This window comes from Pagrus pagrus (genome assembly GCF_965226575.1).
Source record: "Pagrus pagrus genome assembly, chromosome: 12".
Classification (NCBI taxonomy): domain Eukaryota; kingdom Metazoa; phylum Chordata; class Actinopteri; order Spariformes; family Sparidae; genus Pagrus; species Pagrus pagrus.
In genome coordinates, this window is record NC_140196.1 from 32001736 (window position 1) to 32020849 (window position 19114).

Below are 19114 nucleotides of genomic sequence, written 5' to 3' on the forward strand. Positions count from 1 at the left end.
ACATACACAAAAATAAATGGACTAACAGCAAACCAAATTTTACACTTTTTTTGCAGGAACTTTATCAATACAGCACCGACATCAATGGACTTCAATTACCAAAGGCTTTAAAAACAAACTATTTTGCAGAATTTTTTATTTAATTGATGTTTTTTTATTCATCTCTTTCTCTCTCTTTGTATACCTTTATTTATTTTCTCTCTTCCCCTGGCTCGACAGTTTTTGTTATGTATATAATTATTAATAAAGTTAAAAAAAAAAAAGGAAAGAAAAGAGAGTGACAAGCGGAGGAAGACGACAGATGGCAGGTTGTCTACTGTAAAGTGGAAACACGAACTTTTTAGTTAATATCTACGCCACTTTGAGTGAAAGTGTTCAACCAGGACTCTTATAAAAACGTTATTAGTGATAGAGTTGTGTCCGTTTGAGTGGACTACTCGGCACAAGAAGACAGAGAGGAGTTTAAGTTAGCTTCTGACCTAGTGGCTAGTAGTGCTTTTGCATGGACTTTGCTAACAAGCTAGCGACAAGCTAACCTGACGAGTAAAGCCTGTGGACCTGTGAGACCGACGGCAAACACAAAGACCCCGACAGGGCCGGATAGTGCTGCGTGAGTTTCTCTTCAGCCCAGACAGCGCTACGAACCGGAGCAAGGGTAAGATTTAGAGAATATGCTTTCATTCTGTTGTATAAGGAAACATACGTTAATAGATACCGATCTTAACCGTTCATTTTGTTTTCACAGACCAACCTCGCCTCATAACGAGGCCGCATGCCCAGATTTACATGACGCTGATAGTGACGCCATTGTGTGTAAGTAACTTTCACTGTTTTGTTCCTCTTCCTTCTTTCCTTCCTTCCATAATTTTACTGTGACTTACGGTTTTTTGTTAATGCCACTCTCCTTTAATTGTTTTCCAGCTGCATGTAAGACAGTAAGACCGAGCTCTGTGCCTTGCTGCAGTCTAGATTAAAGGCAAATCCCAAGTACAGGGCAACTGAAGGCACCACAGACGTCTGCAAAATGGACCAAATTCGGACAGAATGCTGCTAGTTACCTACAGCTCCGAGGCGTCAGACTGACCTGTTTCACTTCCACTCCATTTGCACTGTTTACTGTTTGCTGTAGCTACTGTTAATTTGTAATGTGTGTCTTGTATTTTGTATGCTACTGGACACTTGTAAAGTATCTATCTATCTAGATCTATCTATCTCAGTGGCGAACCGTGAGCACTACAGCTGGGCCTTCACCTCACCACCGAGAAAAGAAATCATCACAGAAAAAAGCAACAGTACAATGAATTGAAAGGGATTAACAAGTGCAAATTTAATTAACGATTTAATTAACGATGACAACGATGTAAACAAATAGACCATAACGTCAATAACATTCTCCGCAACAAGAAACATTCTCAACATTAACTGGAGACCATTCACGCTACATAGTTGATATTAAATAAACATACTCTAAAGCCAAAATCTGGAAATATAAAATTAGGTCACCCAGAATGTCACCCCGTGACGCTGCAGACACAGACACTGAGGCTCATTTCATCACCATGGACAGCGCTATGAAATCATGGCGCATTACAAATCATTCACACATTGACAAATAAATTCAAGAGCATCATCAATCTACAATACAATTTCAAAAGTTACACAACGCTGGTAATACAAAGACTATTTTCTAAAGTTGCAATGAAGTGCAAATGCCTCTCCATGCGCAATTACGCATGGCGCAATGAATACCTACGTCAAATAAAGGCAATTTGCGCTGGGACAACCTCCGCAATAAATACAAATTCCTGAATGTCCACTTGGCCAGTAATCTTAATCCCTTGAAATAATAATCAAGGTGTCTTAAAACATAGGCCTACCTTACATGAACACGAAGTCCATTCGTCGGTCTTTCTTTGTGAAGTGGGCGATGGCAGCGTCATAAAGTTTGTCCTTTGATTTGAGCTCCAAAAGAAGTCCTTTCTCTATGGACATCAGTGCCAAAGCTCCCAGGCGATCCTGTCCAGTACTGTTCCTGGCGTGCGTCTTGATGCGCTTCAGAGCCGAGAAAGGCCGCTCCACGGAGGAGGTGGACACGGGGATGGTCAGCACCAGGCAGGTGAGGTGATACAGCTGCGGCATGCTCTCAGTCAGCTCTTTAAGAGTCAGAAAGTGCAGCAGGTCTGGTGGGCTCCTTGCCTCAAAGTTTGCCATATCCGTCAGTTCAGTCTTGAGCCTGGGGAGGTCAAAATGCAGCCCGTAGTTTTCCGCGAGGCTCTGAAACTCAGAGTTGGGAAAGTTTTCTCTGTATGAGGCAAACTTCTTGGGGTCCAGAAGGGCAAGGAACATGAGTTTTTCATGATCCTTGAATCTGCTCCTCAGCTGAGCGAGAATGTTGTCCAGGATTTGACTGTGCAGGTGCTGGTACGCTGCGCGCACATCTCCAACTGTCCGTGCCCTGCGCCCACTGGGAACCCCGACTTCGTGCACAGTGCCCTCATAGATGGAGTCAAATGTGGCCTTTTCTCTCTCTATGGTGCTGCAAAAGTCATCGATGCTGGACAAACAGAACTGCATGTCATACTCCTTATTCTGCAAGATCCCAAAGAGCACGTCGGAGTAGGCGAACATGGAGTTGAATGTGGCGAGGAGAAGGCAGAACTCGAAGCCCGTAAGCAGTGCAGTGTATCCATCAGCGCTGTGTACAGCATCATCATCAAAATCATTGTGGTTGTCAACAATGAATTCAAAGAGCTCGAAGAGTTCTTCTCTCCGCTCATACACAGTGCAAACCAAACGTGATGAAAAGTTCCACCGTGTTGGAGTCACTCTAGGCAGTCTTCGCTGGCATATTTCATCCAGGAGTTTCGTGCGTTTGGCTGACCTTGTGAAAAAGGCTGCGTGGCCACTTAGGTGGGAGAAAAAAACTTTGCACTCTTTGATTTGCACACACACCGATTAAATCAGGTCATTCTGAATTTTGCTGGAGGTGCCGATGAAAACAGTGGCCGAATCCAGATGACAGCGCAGAGGGCTGTCATACTCCGCCAAAAACTCCAGAAACTCCAAGTAGTTGCCCTTGTTTTCAGAATCTTTACTCTCATCATGTCCTCGAAATGCCAGCTCTTGCTTTCCAAGAAATGTGATGACATTGATGAGACGTTTCAGGATCTCTCTGTTCTGCCTGACCTTGTTGTTGTGGGCCGTAGTATGATTACGGCGCTGCTCATCTAGCTGAAGATCAACTCTTGTGTCCCCAAAAGTTTTCAAACTGACCGTCGTTTGCAGATGTGCCGCAGAATCTTGATGTTGGTGGGCTGACTTCGTCAGATTTGTAAGGCTGACAAATCCGCTGCTGACCCAGGTGGATGACTTGTCAGTTGTAAAAAGTAAGCAACTCCAGCAGTACAGCCTGTTTGTTTTCTTACAGCCCGTCATCCACGGATATCGCTGATAATTTTCGGTCTTGAAATGCCTTTCCACTTTCTTAACCGTTTCTTTTAATTCCGGTTCTGGAGTTGGTCTTCCGTTTTTTATTATTTGAAGTTTTTCTGTGAAAGGCCGCCTTGAAAAAGGCGATGCTATCACACTAGCCACAACGTCACTCTCATCTTCCGCCATTTCACTCTGTCTCTCAACCGCTCTCACCACTCTGCAGAGATTCGATGTTCGGACTTCATGAAGGCCTACGATCTTTTGTTTTATTCCCGCCCACTTAAAATCAAACCATGATTGGTCGATTTGCCCGTCACTCTCCACACCAAAACACATAGCTTGGCCTTCCCCGGGATTCGTGAAGTCCTAACCGGGCCTTAAAAGAGACAGACGATTCTAATTGGATGACAGCTTTTCAGGACATGAACTTGACAGTAAGCTTAACTTCAGAACATAGATGAGAGAAAATGTATTAAATATATTGTATTAAATTAAATGAGATAGAAATTTAAAAAATAAAAAATATATTTTTTTATTGAATGCTACTAATATAGCTTCCCGGTTGTTGTGTGAGCAGAATTGTACATAGTTGTGTGTTTGTGTTTCTGCTAATAAAGCTCTGTCTTTGAAATGTTCCTTTCCTCAATAAATTCATTCATGTCCTTGATGGTAATAATAGTGTAGTCTATAGCATATCATATGATTGAATGAATGAATAAATAAATAAATGGTGGTTTCGCTGCTATTCATATGCAAATTAGAGCTGTTCGCACCTCCGCAAGCTCCTTTCCGACAATTTTCGGCATAGACGAACGCCACCTTCACAGCCTGTAAATTGTCGTTCACTGCCAAAAATCCCACTTTTCATGCAGTGTATGGGGAAATGTCTTCATATTACAATAACACAATACCCAATTTCCTCAGGAATCCTGTCCTTGAACGCCTCCTTTATTTCTGCAAGGACTGTCTTGGAGTCCCATGCTTTCTGCATTTCAAAAGCACTTAAAATGAAGCCCGTTTCATGAAGTCTCCTTTTAGTTTGATGTTTGCACACCTCTTCACACCAAGCATGCTCATTACATTTACTCTTTTTTTTTTATGAGTAATATTGAGTAGGCCTAGTGATTTTACGACCCAGCACCATACATTTTGCAGATTGAACAGATTAATCTGAGAAAATAAAAATGCATCCTGCGGCTGCTTCCTCCCCTTTCCTCACAGTCTGCGATTGTCTGCTGGTTTTTGTAGTTCATCTACATGACATTAAGTTATGATTACGCATTAAAGACTGAAAATAGAGAACACCACCATCTATTCGCTAGGTGCACAATCGTATATATGTCTATGTGCACAAGCGGTCGTCATGGAAACTTCCGGGCGTCCTGGAGTGCATAGCCATTTCCGGTCATAGCTACACTGTATCAAGATCAGTGTCTTTGGGGCAATGAGGAGGCGACTCCTCTTTGCCCCAAAGACACCCATCTTGATAGAAAATAGCTCACCTAACTGCTGACGAAAAGCAAAGGCATCTAGAAAAAATGAATACTTTCGATACGTATTTTTCTCTGTGTGGGCCCTAAAGCTACTAAAACTACTCTCTAAAAACAGCTGGGTTATTTCATCTACCCAACCGCGGGGTTATGAAATGTTTTATCCATTATGGGTTATTTATATGGGATTTGGGTTATTTTTGTGCATCTCATGCGAGTCAAAATCCATCAACCCAACATACATCGGTTGACTCAGCACCTGGGTTGTTTGTGCTTCGAACGTCATCACGTTATTACGTCATCACGTCGACTTCACCCGCCCGCCTGGTTTCCCAGGGGTCACGGTTCCTTGCTGCTCCACCAGAGTCCACACACCGAGCGCTCATGCACCGGGAGAACCTGACCGATCATCCTCGTGGCGAGGCAAATTAATAATAAAAGGTTTGTGCACACTACATATCTAATTCACATTGTCTGTGTTGCGTTACCTATTAAAGTAGCATCTTTAGTTGGTCGGTTTGGCTAAAAACGTAGCTAGCCATTTAGCCGTTTTCATGGAAGCACACACAGCTTATCTGTTTGGTCTCAGCCATTTACCGAGTGAATTAATGAAACTAGTTCATAATGCCCATGGGCATATGGTCATGTATATTGAGTTCTAGCTAGCTGGTTCGCTAGCTAGCAGGCTAATTTGCCAGCTAGTTTGCTAGCTAGCCAGGTAATTCGCCAGTTAACTAGTTTGCTAGCTAACAGGCTAGTTCGCCAGTTAACTGGTTCGCTGGCTTGCCAGTTAGTTCGCCAGCTAGCTAACTGGTTTGCTTACTACTTTTTTTTTTTTCAACTGGTTTGCTAACTAACAGGCTAGTTCGCCAGTTAGTTGCTTTGCTAGCCGGCTATCAATAAACGCGCGAAAAATGGGATTATGGTCGTTATCCGTTTTTGACCAGACCGTTGCTATGGTCTCCTCTCTGCCCAGAGACCGGCCCTACTCTGCCCCTGTATGGCTAATACCTGCTGTCGGTCGTGAAAACACAGAGCACAAGGCTAATCCAAGATGACTAAAAAGGGATGTTGAGAGAAATAACGAGCCTGCAATGTTAATTCCTCCTTATCATAATAGACTTATTTTTCCTGAAGCTTTTAAAATGTGAAGGCATAGCATAGTGTTTGACTGATTAAAGTATATAAAAACAGTGAGAGAACCTGATACGTTTGACTAAATGCATTTATTTGCATTCATAAAGTATTTAAAATGTGTATATGTTTTCAATATAAAACCAAGTAATGATTTATCAAATCTATGCTATATCTCCTCAAAATGGTTGGTTAATCTGTTGTAGACACTAATAACATTTTTATTTTTAAATTTATTTCACCTTTATTTTACCAGGTAACTCATTAAGAACAAATTCTTATTTACAATAGCTGCCTGGCAAACGACAAGGGCCACTTGAGTGAAGGGGGGCTATGAGATTAAAACACAGTGGTGCCCTTCATTTATGCTGTGAGCAGCGACCAATATTCTTGTGAAGTAAAAACAGTGATTGTTATAGTGATGTAAATTTAGCTCAATTTACGTGTATGCAATTTATCATATGAATTATAAAGGGAGAGAGGGAGGATTGGTTTCTCTATATTTTGTGATGCTAAATAAAATGGCTGTGTTCACTGTTCACCCACAAACAAGCTTTTTATCTTCACATTGGATTCCATTATGCTGCTTGTTTGCATTGCTTTTGGAATAGTGATATCTGAATAGTTAATACAATAGCAATTTTATTTTTGCTTAAGCTCTTTTTGTGTTTGTTTCAGATCAATGGACAACTTTGTCATCAACACTTTGACAGAGTGGCAGCTGACAGACCTTATAGAAAGATTTAAAGGTAAGAATTTTTTTTTTCCCCCATCCACGGCATATCATGTCTGCATTGCTACTCATAAGCCCTTTTCAGACATGAACAACAGACAACTTCCGTTTAATCAGCCACGAACAACACCTGTTTATACTCTTTCACACATGTAGCACACAACCGCACATTGTCCATGATAGGCATGTTCACACTCACTGGAAATATACCGTTCAATTCAGGCAAGCGGCGTCAGCTGGGTGAAGCGCGCGCAGGAGGCAGGGCATGTCGCAGAAAGTATGCTGCGGACATGAGTCCCTTGCCGTCCCTTTGATTTGCGGAACTATCTTGGCATCGGCCCTCACTGCCAGGAGTTTGCGGATCTCGTTGTCTCGCCAGTTTGGCATTTTCCGGGGCTGCAGCTGGATAGTATTGTTCTTATCGTCTCTAGTTGTTAAATGATCCTTCTTCCGCGGTGGAAGTTTGTATTTCCCTCCAGTGGCATGATAGATACTGTACGTCATCAACATGCCCGCCCTGCTCACCTGTGTAATAACCTGCTGTGTTCACACAAGGGAGGCTGCAGGTAAATGGAGGTCCCGGCCGTTTGATACGCACATTTTCGTTCACACATACTGCCCTAACGGGCAATGTCCGTAATTGTCAGGTATTGTGTGAAAGGGGCTATAGTGATAATCTGGACAATCATGGAGTTGACTGCATTCCTTTTTTGTATAAATTCTTATGAAATATAATTTCCTCTTTTTTTTTCAATAGCTTCCATGTAATGTGTCAAAGTGACTCCAATAAATGAATAGGGCACATGTCTTTTGTAGGCTTTCAGTGCTTCATTCTATTTTGTAAAAATAAATGATGGAATATGCATGTTTATTACTATAGCTTCCATGTAATTAGCCATACATTTTTGTTTTCTGCTCCTCTGTTGTAAAAACAAAGATGTCTTTGTGTTCTATTTTTGTCTTTCAGAGGAGGGGATTGATGAGAGTTTTCTTCTTTTAGATGAGGCTACCATCAACCAGTTGATCCCAAGAGCTGGCCCTAGGCTCAAGTTCCTCAAAAAATTTAGAGGACTTGTAAGTAGTTGAGATGAATGTAGACGTGAGAGGCTCAATTCTTCAGTTTTCCACACACTGTTATTTCTGAGTATTTAATAGTTTCTTTGGAAAGATGACATATACTTGCTTTAAGTGCAAAAGGCAAATTTCAGGGGGTATCAAGAGTCTTTTTATGCATTTACGTGCAGTACACCATGTAAACTCGGCATCAACACATTTCCAGTGTAGTGAAAGTGGTTGTGGTAGGACATTTTCTTACATGTGGTCATTTAAAAGACACTTGGAAAAGGAGCATGAAGTTGGAAATACTCTTGATGACCCCTTTGAAGGTCCAGCCCCACCTGTTTATGTACAGAATGTTGAAATGCTGAATGCTGAAATGGAGCCAGCACAGGGAGATGAGGAAGTTGAGGAGGATTGGGATGAACTAGAGCCAGAGGGCATTACCAATCGGGTGGCCCTCTTTTTAGCCCACCTTAAATCCAAATCTTCTATGACATACTCAAACTTAAACTTTGTGGTTCAGCATACCTCCAGTTTAATTAGCAATATTGTCAGCAGACTGCAATCAAAGACTATGTCTTTATTTCGTCAGTTTGGTCTTGATCAAAGCCCAGAGGTAGAAGAGCTTGGGGTGGAGTTCTCAGAAGCAGCTGAGCCTTTCAAAGGAATGGAGACAGATTATAAACGGATGCAGTATTTTGCTAAATCTGGAAACTTCATTCAGCCAGTTGAGGAGCTTTTGTCTGGGGTTTCCTATGTTCAGCCAACGGCCTCTGCCACTGGCATTGTCCAGCAAGTTGGAGTTCCTGATTCATATCACCGTATTCCATTAAAGAGCCTTTTGACCAAGATTCTTGAAATTCCCGGGATTTTACAGGCCATGCTGAAATGGCAGCGCAGAGAGGGTGATGCAATTCAGGATGTTTTTGATGGGGAGTTTTGTAAAACACATCCATTGTTCCAGAATGAGGTTTCAATCCCACTTGTGATTTACCAAGATGATTGTGAGATAGTAAATCCGCTTGGTTCTAAGATTGGAATTCACAAGTTAGGACTTATTTATTTCATCTTGAAGAGCTTGCCACCAGACCTGCTATCAAGTTTGCAGTCACAGTTCCTTTTAGCAGTGTACAAATCTGATGACGTAGCGACCTATGGCCTTGATGCAATCCTACGCCCTATCGTGGAAGAGATCAGGTGCCTAGAGAGTGATGGCATCCTTGTTGATACCCCCAAGTATCAAGGTGTTGTCAAGTTCACAGTGGTCCAGGTAGTTGGAGACAATTTGGGCTTGCATTGGCTACATTGAAAGCTTCAGTGGAAATTATGTGTGTCGGTTCTGCAAAGCAAATAAATGGGGGGTGAGGTCTATGACGCTGGAAGATCCTGCACTATTGCGTGATCGCAATAGTTATGAGGCAGATTTGCGTACAGCTGACTCCTCCCAGACAGGCCTGAAAAGAGACGGTGTCTTGAACAACTTGTCTTTTTACCATGTATCAGACAATGTGGCAGTTGACATCATGCATGATGTACTTGAAGGGGTGGGGCCCTATGAAGTCAAACTTGTGTTGAATTCGCTAATTGAGCAAAAGCATCTCACACTAGAAAAGCTTAATTACAGAATAACAAGCTTTGACTATGGATTTTGTGATAAGGGTAACAAACCTTCTGTCATAAGCAAGAGTGATCTCAGAAACCCTGAAGGCTCCATACGGCAGTCAGCATCTCAAATGTGGTGCCTACTTAGGTTACTGCCGCCAATGATAGGTGACCTTATCCCTATGGATAACAAGCATTGGGAACTTCTACTCCTCCTCCTCTTGTGCATGGAGTTCATCTTTTCTCCTTCGCTTACTGTAGCAGCAACACTGTACTTAAGCAAAATCATTGAAGAGCATCACTCTCTCTTCCTGGAGCTCTATCCTCACCTACATTTACGGCCAAAACACTAGGGCCCAACTGATATGGACTTTTTGGGGCTGATACCGATTATTAGGGGGGGAAAAATCCGATAACCGATTAATCGGCCGATTTTTTTTATTTTTATATAAAGTTTTAAAATGTTATTAATTTAAGTAATATATCTACATATTTACTGTTTTTTTTTTAACAAATGGCTGCTTTTGAGCCTTTCAGACACTTCTACAAAGAATAAAAGGCAGAAAAATAATTTCAAATCCTTTTTATTGCTGAGTCAAGCAGCATATTAAAATGACAACCATCCAACATTAGGCCTACAACAAGGCACCATTAGCTACTGCTCTTTACGCCGACAGGAAGACCGACTGATCATCTCAGTAATATACCACGGATTTATCATGAATCAAACTCTGACCAGAAAAGCGTTTTCAACTACTCGCCCCCCTCCCTCCCCTCCGCTGGTCGGTGCCTCCCCGTCTTAACTCACGTTACTCATTTTGCTCCGGTCTTATCTGGAGACATGCAGCTGCCTCAGTGAGAGAAGTAGCTAGTCGATTACGTAATGTGTACTGTTATGTTTATTCTACCGTTACTGGCACGGCTAATATGTGTAGCAAGGCTAATAGCAGATGGCTAATTCTAACTTTAGCTTGCATATTACATAGTGCTTAAACGTTAACTCGGCGTGATCGAGACCAACACAGCGGGGAACATCGTGAAGTGGGTTGAATTGAAACTTGTTGACTTATTGTTTATTTCACAAACTTGTTAATTTACCGTTGAGGCGGACCACTCTCCTCCGTGCGTCCCTGCTGCAGCCTGCTCCAGATCTGGAGCAGGCAGCGGAGTTTGTCATGAGGTCGGTGCGCCCTCTACAGGATAAATAGCCTAATGTCGGGGATCTTTTCAAATGGGGGAACATTTTCAAAGTAAAACCAAGTCTTATTCCCTGCATTTTATTTCTGAAAATATCGGCGACAATCGGCGAGTTTTGGCCGATTACCGATTAGTCTCAAACGGGCTATAATCGGCCGATTTAATCGGCTCGCCGATAAATCGGTCGGGCCCTACAAAACACCACTTCATGCTCCATTACCCTGGAGTCATTCAAAAACTCGGACCGTTGAGGCAGTTCTGGGTGATGAGATTTGAAGCTCGACATGCATTTTTCAAACAGGTTAGCCATGTAACTTGCAACTTCAGAAACATTTGTAAAACCATGGCATTTCGCCATCAGATGATGCAGTGCTACAATTTCCTGTGTGGAACTGTGTTGTGCCACAATACAGAAGTTGGTCCAGGGCACACTACATTTCTGGCCAACATTGAGGGATTTAAAGAGATCCAAAGTGGTCTTGAAGGTATTCCCCTTTTTAGTGAATTGTATGTGCCAGCCTGGGTTACATTTAAGGGAACTGAATATAGACCAGGCATGACTGTATTCCTGTCCTATGATCCATATGGAGAGCCTCAGTTTGGTCTCATGCAATCAGTTTTACTACTGGAGCAAACGTCAGACACACCAACAATAAAGCTTGTTGTAAAGAAGTGGGAAACACAGTGGTTTGATAGGCATTTATTTGCATACAGTGTGATTCCCACTCAAGTTTTGGCAGCTGTAAATGTGAGAGAGCTGCTTGATCACCATCCCCTCCATGCAGCCAAGTCGCACAGAGAGGATGATGACAGTTTATACATTTCCCTGCGCTATAGACTTTTTTAGATAATCAGCTGACTGCCACCGGGGGCGTGTGTGTGTGTATGTTTTGACACTTGTAAAGAGTATTTTGACAGGTTTATATATGTTGAAAAGGCAGCTTGACACTGTCCCCCATATTAGTTTAGTTTATAGCCATACATGCTGCTTTAAGTGTCCATCGCTTGAGGATGATCAGTAGGCTATTTGACTACCGGGATGGGAAGAACTTCTGGGATGGGATGACGCAGGGGTGATAGCGCTCCGGCGTCACGCCGGATTTCCGGCGTACGGAGGTGTTTGCGAAAAAAAAAAAAAAAAAAAAAATCAGGTTCGCGTTCGCGGAGATCCGAGAGGCGCTTTCACTCAGACAAGCGAAGAGCCTGGTGTCTATTTACTCCGAATTTCGTCTGCTTTCGGTTCCCGACTGTAGCGGATACCGAAATCACCAAAATAAAAGTGTTCACCAACATAAAACTTATAAAATAGACATTAACCTGTAATACAATAAAAGCAAAATGTTAACTTAATGGCTCGGGACTTTCTTGTAAATTATATTCCTTAAATTAAAGAGTTTCACCGCATTTTATTAGCTTGGTGCTTTTATTTTGACGGAAAGGCCTGTCTCTCTCGCCCCACTTCCTACCAAAACAGCGAGTCAGTCAACGGCCCCAGACTAACAGTAGTGCTATTTATTGTTCTCAAAGCAAATTGAGAGTTGTATTACAGGTACAGTGTTTCCTCTACATTCATTTAGGGAGTGGCGGGCCGCCATTCCTAAATCCTAGCCGCCGCTCCTTCAAATTTTTTTTTTTTTTTTAATTGTCGCAAATACACCACGGCCGCATCGTGTCTCCACCTTCACAGCAGAGTCCTGCACTGTGTCGGGTGTCGCGAGTGCTGAGGTAAACTAGATAACTATCTTGCTCAGATTGTCACACTCTACAGCCAATGGTATCGTTAACAGCGTGCGCGCCTGACCAATGACAGTGCAGTGACCCACACAGGGCGGGATCTCAACACGGAACGGCACTAAAGTTTAGCTGCTTAGCTAGCAGGGACTCGTCGCGCTGCTACGTTATCAACTGAGTTTAGTCAGCACGTGAGAACTCGTCTGACACGGAGAGTCTCCTGTTGTGTGCTACATGTGTGAAATAACAACTATAGTCTGGACTTTGTCTGCAGTGTATCTGTGTAAACGGCTTCATTCAGCGTCTCTCCCTCCCCTCTGGCACCGTGAGTTACCATGGTTACAGGACCGCCCTGAAACTTTATAGTGATTATCAATAAGAAGTTTTTGGTTAGTTTGACTGTACAGAGTCATGACTGTAGCCTGATTGTAGCTCAATGCTGAAATCTTGTATTATAACATGTAGAACAAAGCCTCAGAGCTTCTTTGATTATTAACAGCATGTTAGTGATGACAGAAAGAGATATTCAATATTCATTCATTCATTCATTCATTCATTCATTCAATTTCTAGTTTACTTTTGAGTATTATAATTGTCACCCACTGACCTTTTTTGGTATGGCTGTAGTATCCGTAGTCTCAGTATGCTATACAAGCAATATGCATGCAGGTAAGTGACTAGTTAAAAGCAGGGATGGATTACTGAACAGGCCTACCAGGCCCAGGGTCCCAAGAGCTCTGATGCTCTACACAATTAAGATGCTACTGTAATATAGGCTTGTATTGGGTTTGTTCATCTCATGTCTGAAAAATGTACATTTATGTCCACAAAAGTCATCAGAATATTTAATTTAATGGACTATTTATCAAAATGTTGTCCCAGGGAATCACACCCCTGGATCCCGCTTGACAATCGTGTTGATCACGGCATATATCGTGGCTTAGGGGCTCGCTTATCTCCCAGGGAAAAAAAGTTCAGGCTCAGGATTTTTTTTTACTATCACCCCTGGATGACGTTACCGAACTACTGGGATGTTCTTTAAGTGACTACTGGGATGTGATAAGTTGTACTGTAAGTATTTTTTGTTTAATCACTTAATGTCTATATGCTCCATATACAGTCTTAATCACTGCCACAGTTATGTTTTAGAAGTCACTTCTTTAAAGACACCTGCATGGTCCAAGAAAGCAAACTTGTCACCTTTTACACCTAAAAACAGGGCACCTGGGTGAATAATTTCTGAATGGTTTTGTGTCTGATGTGCACCCTCTAAAAGTGTGCTGCACCACTGTCCACATAGGTTTCCAAATGTATTGTAACAACCAGCGGAGAGTGCAGTCTAGTTTACATTACTGATGCTCAGCCAGCTATTCTAGGTGGCCACCACTGTTTATTATATTAACCTGGATTTTCTGCGTAGGTTCAACCTGCTGTTGCGACTGCTATCCCACCTACAATCTATGATGTCACACCAACTGCCACTCCTCCAACCCCCATGGAGGAACAAGCAGCAGCTCTGGTACCAGAGAATCAGCTGATACAGACAATACACGTCATTCCACATTTTGTAAGTTCCACTTTAAGACTTGGGTGTCACTTTGTTTACTCAACACTAGGCTGGGCAATTAATCAAAGCCAAAATTTAGAAACAAAACTGAATTTTAAATCTGCAATGTCTCTTCTTTCTCAGGATGTCCGGCAGGTTCTTACAGGCTTACCTGATGGCAAGCAAATTGTTGAGGGCCTTGATGAGGATAATGTCATCACAACTAGCCAGAGACGTCTCCTCGTCCGTATCTTGGTGTCGCACCTCATTGAGAAGTTTGGAGCGAAGTACTTAAATAGATTTTTTTATTTTTTTTTATGTTGAATAGGGTTCCTGTTAAATGCACCAACATTCTCATTTGAAAAGTAAAATTATAACATGTAGTTTATTTTCATTTCACTTGAGATAAAACAGGACACTACTTTGAGGTCTGACATTGACCTAGATTTGCGAGGAAGAACCAACATTTCACCTTGGTGACTTTTCCAATTGCTACAGCAATTCTTTTTGGATAAGACACATGTTTCAGCAGTACTTTAAAGGGGTAGTTTGAATTATAGCACATAAAGAAAGATGTATGAAATGCTTACCGTCAATATAGTTGATGCGAAGGTATTAATTAATAACCCGAGTCCTGTGTTCAAAGTTGATTTGGTTAGTCTACGTTTACTCCACAAAACTCATTGCATTTGTACTGTTGACTTATGTCTTCTAAAAAATGCTGTCACTAGGCACAATTTTCTGTATTTGCTATGCAACTTATCAATGCACCTCTGCTGTTCCCTGCCTGCGGGTGACCGCAGCACAATGTGTCCTTACACAGCTTTTGCATGCACATGTGCATTGATAAAAGTTGCACAGCAAATACAGAAAATAGTGCCTAGTTGAAGGGACACAGCGGTTTTATAGAAGAAATAAGTCAACAATACAACTGCAATTAGTTTTGAACACGAGACTCTGGTTATAAATTAATCCCTTCACATTGCCTATATTAACTGTAAGTATTTCATTCATCTTTATGTCCTACAATCCAAACTATCCATTTAAATCTAGTTTTCACTTTTTACCTGTGTGATGTGTTTTTTCTGTTTTACAGTCCTACGACAGAGACCAAAAAGGCCCTGGCATCGGGTTTGGTTCAGTCATTTCCCAGTTTGAAAGACTCATCAAGCAGTGGCAGCGTGAGTGTTTTTTGAAAAAGGTCATTGAGATATTTATTAGGGGTGTCATGATTCTCAGACTGATTCAATTTGATTTTTAAGGTCACAATCCAATTCGATTTTTAATTTAAACTTTACTTGGTTAACTGGAGTCAGCCAAGGGCTCTATACTAGGCCCCCTTCTGTTTTTGCTAGATTTTCAATGTAGATCTCCTATTTCTGGCGAATCCTCACCAAAGAATACACACTAGGGTTCGTACATGTGACATCACTATCTAAATTTAAAAAAAATCTTGGTGTTTTTATAGGTTACTAAATTCAAGTTCGATCCTGAAACTGACATTCCATTTGATTTTTTTTTTTTGATTTTTTTTTTTGCTCATTTGATCTCAATTTCTTTTTTCTCCTTGTTCAGGGTTCCCGCAGGTCCTTAAAAAGTCTTAAATAAAAAATCGTGAATTTGAGGCCTTAAATTGTCTTAAATTTGGCAAAATGTGGCTGGAAGTCACGACCACGACGCGCTGTGAGCCTGTAGGTCTGCTGTTTTTAGCAATGGAGCATGGAGAACCATAAATTGGGCTTAAATGCTAAAACATTCAGTTAAAAGACACAATCCAGCTCACTCCTCCTAGAAACGCTTCCATGCTGTTTGATGCCCGGTTTTATGCACTGCGCAGCAGGAACAATAATTGGTCTACTTCTCTGAGGACAGACAGACGTACAGACAAACCCTGTTCTAACCGTAGCCCACGCTGTCAAAGTCAAAACGTGCCTCATCTCTATTCATCAAAGATTTTGATGTCTTGGCAGGAAATATGGTACACCCCAGGACAGAGCCACAGGCCAGCCACTGGATTCCTGGAGGAAAGGCTGCGTAACGTCAGGAAGAGGCTGAGATCAACCAGCAGGTCGCGGAGCACGGCACAGACAGCGCCGCAAACGCCAGATGATGGTGCTCTTGCAAGGGCTCTCATACCAGGTAATTATTGAACTGAAAAATTATTTGATGAAGAAAAACATCCATATTATAGTGACTGACAACTTGTTTTTTTTTTTTTTTTTACAGAATGTACCATATCAGACGAACGTGCGTCACAGATAAAAGAATGTTTGAGAAACAATTCTCAGCCAGGTAGAGGACCAAGGTACGTTTTATCAGTCTGTTTTCTGGAAATAATTGACACAAGCAGAACCCATTAAACGAGCCGTTTTTTCGTTTTTTCGTTTTGGGGCAAAAAGCGAAAATCAAAAGTTCAGCTCGTTTTCTTGTTTTTTGGTTCTCACTTACAAAACGAATTTACCACTCAATATTTTGTTTCCGTTGGTGGGCGGGTCCTCTGACTGGCTAATGTGCTTCCTTGCCCTGTGCTTTTCAAAATAAAAGTTCTTCCGTTTGATAATGTCCACAAAAATATTGCTGTATTATAGACACTAGCAGACACAGAGGTCCCCAACACCCACAGTCAAGACTGACCTGGCTTCAAATAAAAATAATAGTATTCATAATCATTTGAAAATGAGAACGTATGAAGTTTTGTTGACTTCAGTGCAGTTGCCACGAGGTGGCGCAGTTGTTACATGAAGAGTAGACCTCAGGCCTTTACTACGAAGGAGGCTCAACATCTCCAGGCTCTGTGTTCATAACCCGGCTCAACAAAACCTAAAGCCCCGGTCAGAGCTAACTGTATCACGACGGTGGTCATTGTCCGGCTCTGAGCTTTGTGCTCTGTGCGCGTTCACATCAAAGGAGCTGCGATCGCGGCCTGCTGAGAGCTGAGAGAGCTGAGGAATGGGAGTGATCACAACCAAATATGAAAAGAGATGAGGCTAGTTTTTAATTTCTGACAGCTGAACATTGTGCATCTTTTTTTCTTGTTGAAAGATATTTTATATTGTTTCCATATTATTATTTACTGACGGTGATTACAGAATGCAAGTGTGTTATATTGAAAGTGAGGCTAGGTGTGCCTATGAATATAGGCTACAGTGAGTTTTTTAAGGTGCTGTACAAGCAAATCATATTGTCTACTCTGTACAATGACCAAGAGTGTACAGTAGCAGGCTACTGTACACTATAAACAAATGATTTTGCTCTTTGCTCATGGCAGTTGTGACAGTCATTTTTGTTTACATGTCAGCAGGCAAGCTTCACTCATGCCAGGGATGTATTATGCTTTGTCCTATAGCCTACTTAATTGTATCACTTGGAACATGTTATGAAATGGATCTATAGTATAGAAATTTGCTCATAACAGGCCGGCTGGAATACAAAGCAAACTTACCTCTCTCGTATGCACATTCATGGAAGTCTTGTATTGTCATCCCAGGACAAAACACAAACAATGCAGTAATGTAATAATATACATCTTTACATGCACAATACTGAGTCATTCAGAGAGTTATTAAATGTTATTATTATTTAATCACGCAGAAACCACATGGCAGGTGCTATTTTCCCATCCATAGGCTACTCTAAGTACAGCAATGTGAGGGTTTCATACATGTAGGTTGGATCACTCTTCAGGAGGTGTCCTTACTCTACCAGTAGAGAATGCCTTCCTGAAATTTGTGAGAAAGTAGAGCATACTTTCCCTGGAAGTACAGACTAAAAACGGGTTAGGGGGAAATCCTAGAGGAAACACTGCATATATTTTGGAGAGGGGGGTCGAGCATGTGTCTTGTAAGTGTAAACAGTGAGTTACTGTTATCTGAGGAGCACGCGTCATAATTGTGAAGGGTTACACAGTGTGCAAATTTGTTTCATTTTTATTTTATTTGGCAGGGACACAGTATTTTCATACGTAGTCCCTGGCCACTCACAATGACACACCACCTGTACAGTGAGAAACAATTGTTGCCTGATGTGCTATTAAAAAAGTTGATTAAGAGTTGGGCCTACGAGCATGATTTGTGACACCACAGTTTAGAAGCCAGTCCCGGTCCAAGATTTAATGTTCAGAAGTGTGATGTGTAAATCTGAAGTGTACAATACAAATGCCTACGATTGACTATAGTAAAGTACATTAGGATACATCTTGTGTTCGGCAGGTAAACTTAAGTGAACAATGTTTGTTCAAACAATAACATTGATGAAATGGATTCCAGATAAATTATCGTGTGGTTATTCGCTTTCCAGTGAATTGTGCAATAGAGATACTTTTTACTTTTAATAATACTTTTGAGTACATGTCAGAGCCTGTACTTTTTACTTTTACTTGAGTAGATATTTGGATCAGTACTTTCACTTTTACCAAAGTCGTTTTTTACACAGGTACTTTTACTTCTACTCATCTCTAAAAACAGACTGGGAGGTAGAGCCTTCAGTTACTGGGCTCCTTTACTGTGGAACCAGCTCTCTCCATGGGTCAGAGGCAGACACTCTAATTACATTTAAGTAGAGAGACACCCCCCCTCACCTCTCGCACCTTGTCGTTTGGCCTTGGCATCTTGCGCTCTCTGTTTCCACAGATTCTCCACAGCTCCATCCCTCTGCACCAACCGTCGCCTGCATCGCCCCCCTTCCCCCCCACTGTTAAACCAGCCTGCCCTCCCTGTTCACAACCCAGTCTGCCACCCACTACTCCCATTAAGCTGGCCTGCTCTCCCTGCCTTTCCTGCCCACCAGAAGCTGCCTTCTTCAGCTCCTGTCAACCATTTCCATGTTTTTCCATATTCTCTGTTATAAACTGTTTTCATGTCCGTATACAACATCTATTGCACGTCTGCCTGTCCTTGGTGAGGGATCCCTCCTCTGTTGCTCACCCTGATGTTTCTCTAATTTTTCCCCTTTTAAAAGGGTTTCCTGGTCGTTTTTCCTCAGTGGATGTGAGGGTTTAAGGGAAGAGGATGTTGTTATGATGCTCATGCTATGTAAAGCTCTTTGAGACAAACTGTTTGTAAAAACAGGCTATACAAATAAAATTGCCTTGCCTTGCCTTGCCTAACCCGCTTGGACTGTAATTCATATTCATGCTACTAGTTTGATCATTGACTGACTACATAAATAGTTGCAGAGAAGATTCTTCAAGTC

The 19114-nt window shown here is 41.8% G+C and overlaps 1 protein-coding gene across 8 annotated transcripts in view; it reads left to right on the forward strand.

Annotated features, from left to right (window-relative positions):
- The first annotated feature begins 6703 nt into the window (after nucleotides 1-6703).
- Nucleotides 6704-19114, forward strand: part of LOC311267065 (endogenous retrovirus group PABLB member 1 Env polyprotein-like) — a 47152-nt gene continuing 34741 nt past the window's right edge. For 2 of the 8 annotated variants that reach the window (XM_084369898.1, XM_084369897.1), the window contains exons 1-7: nucleotides 6704-6805; nucleotides 7757-7863; nucleotides 13799-13945; nucleotides 14069-14211; nucleotides 15021-15105; nucleotides 15895-16063; nucleotides 16151-16229. In XM_084369898.1, the coding sequence (XP_084226024.1) occupies nucleotides 6739-6805; nucleotides 7757-7863; nucleotides 13799-13945; nucleotides 14069-14211; nucleotides 15021-15105; nucleotides 15895-16063; nucleotides 16151-16229 (797 nt within the window). In that variant the 5' untranslated portion in view covers nucleotides 6704-6738. Of the gene's footprint in view, nucleotides 6806-7756; nucleotides 7864-12385; nucleotides 12704-12726; nucleotides 13946-14068; nucleotides 14212-15020; nucleotides 15106-15894; nucleotides 16064-16150; nucleotides 16230-18355; nucleotides 18501-18552; nucleotides 19026-19114 lie in introns of those variants that run through there. The other 6 variants (XM_084369893.1, XM_084369896.1, XM_084369902.1 and 3 more) reach the window with 6 other exon arrangements.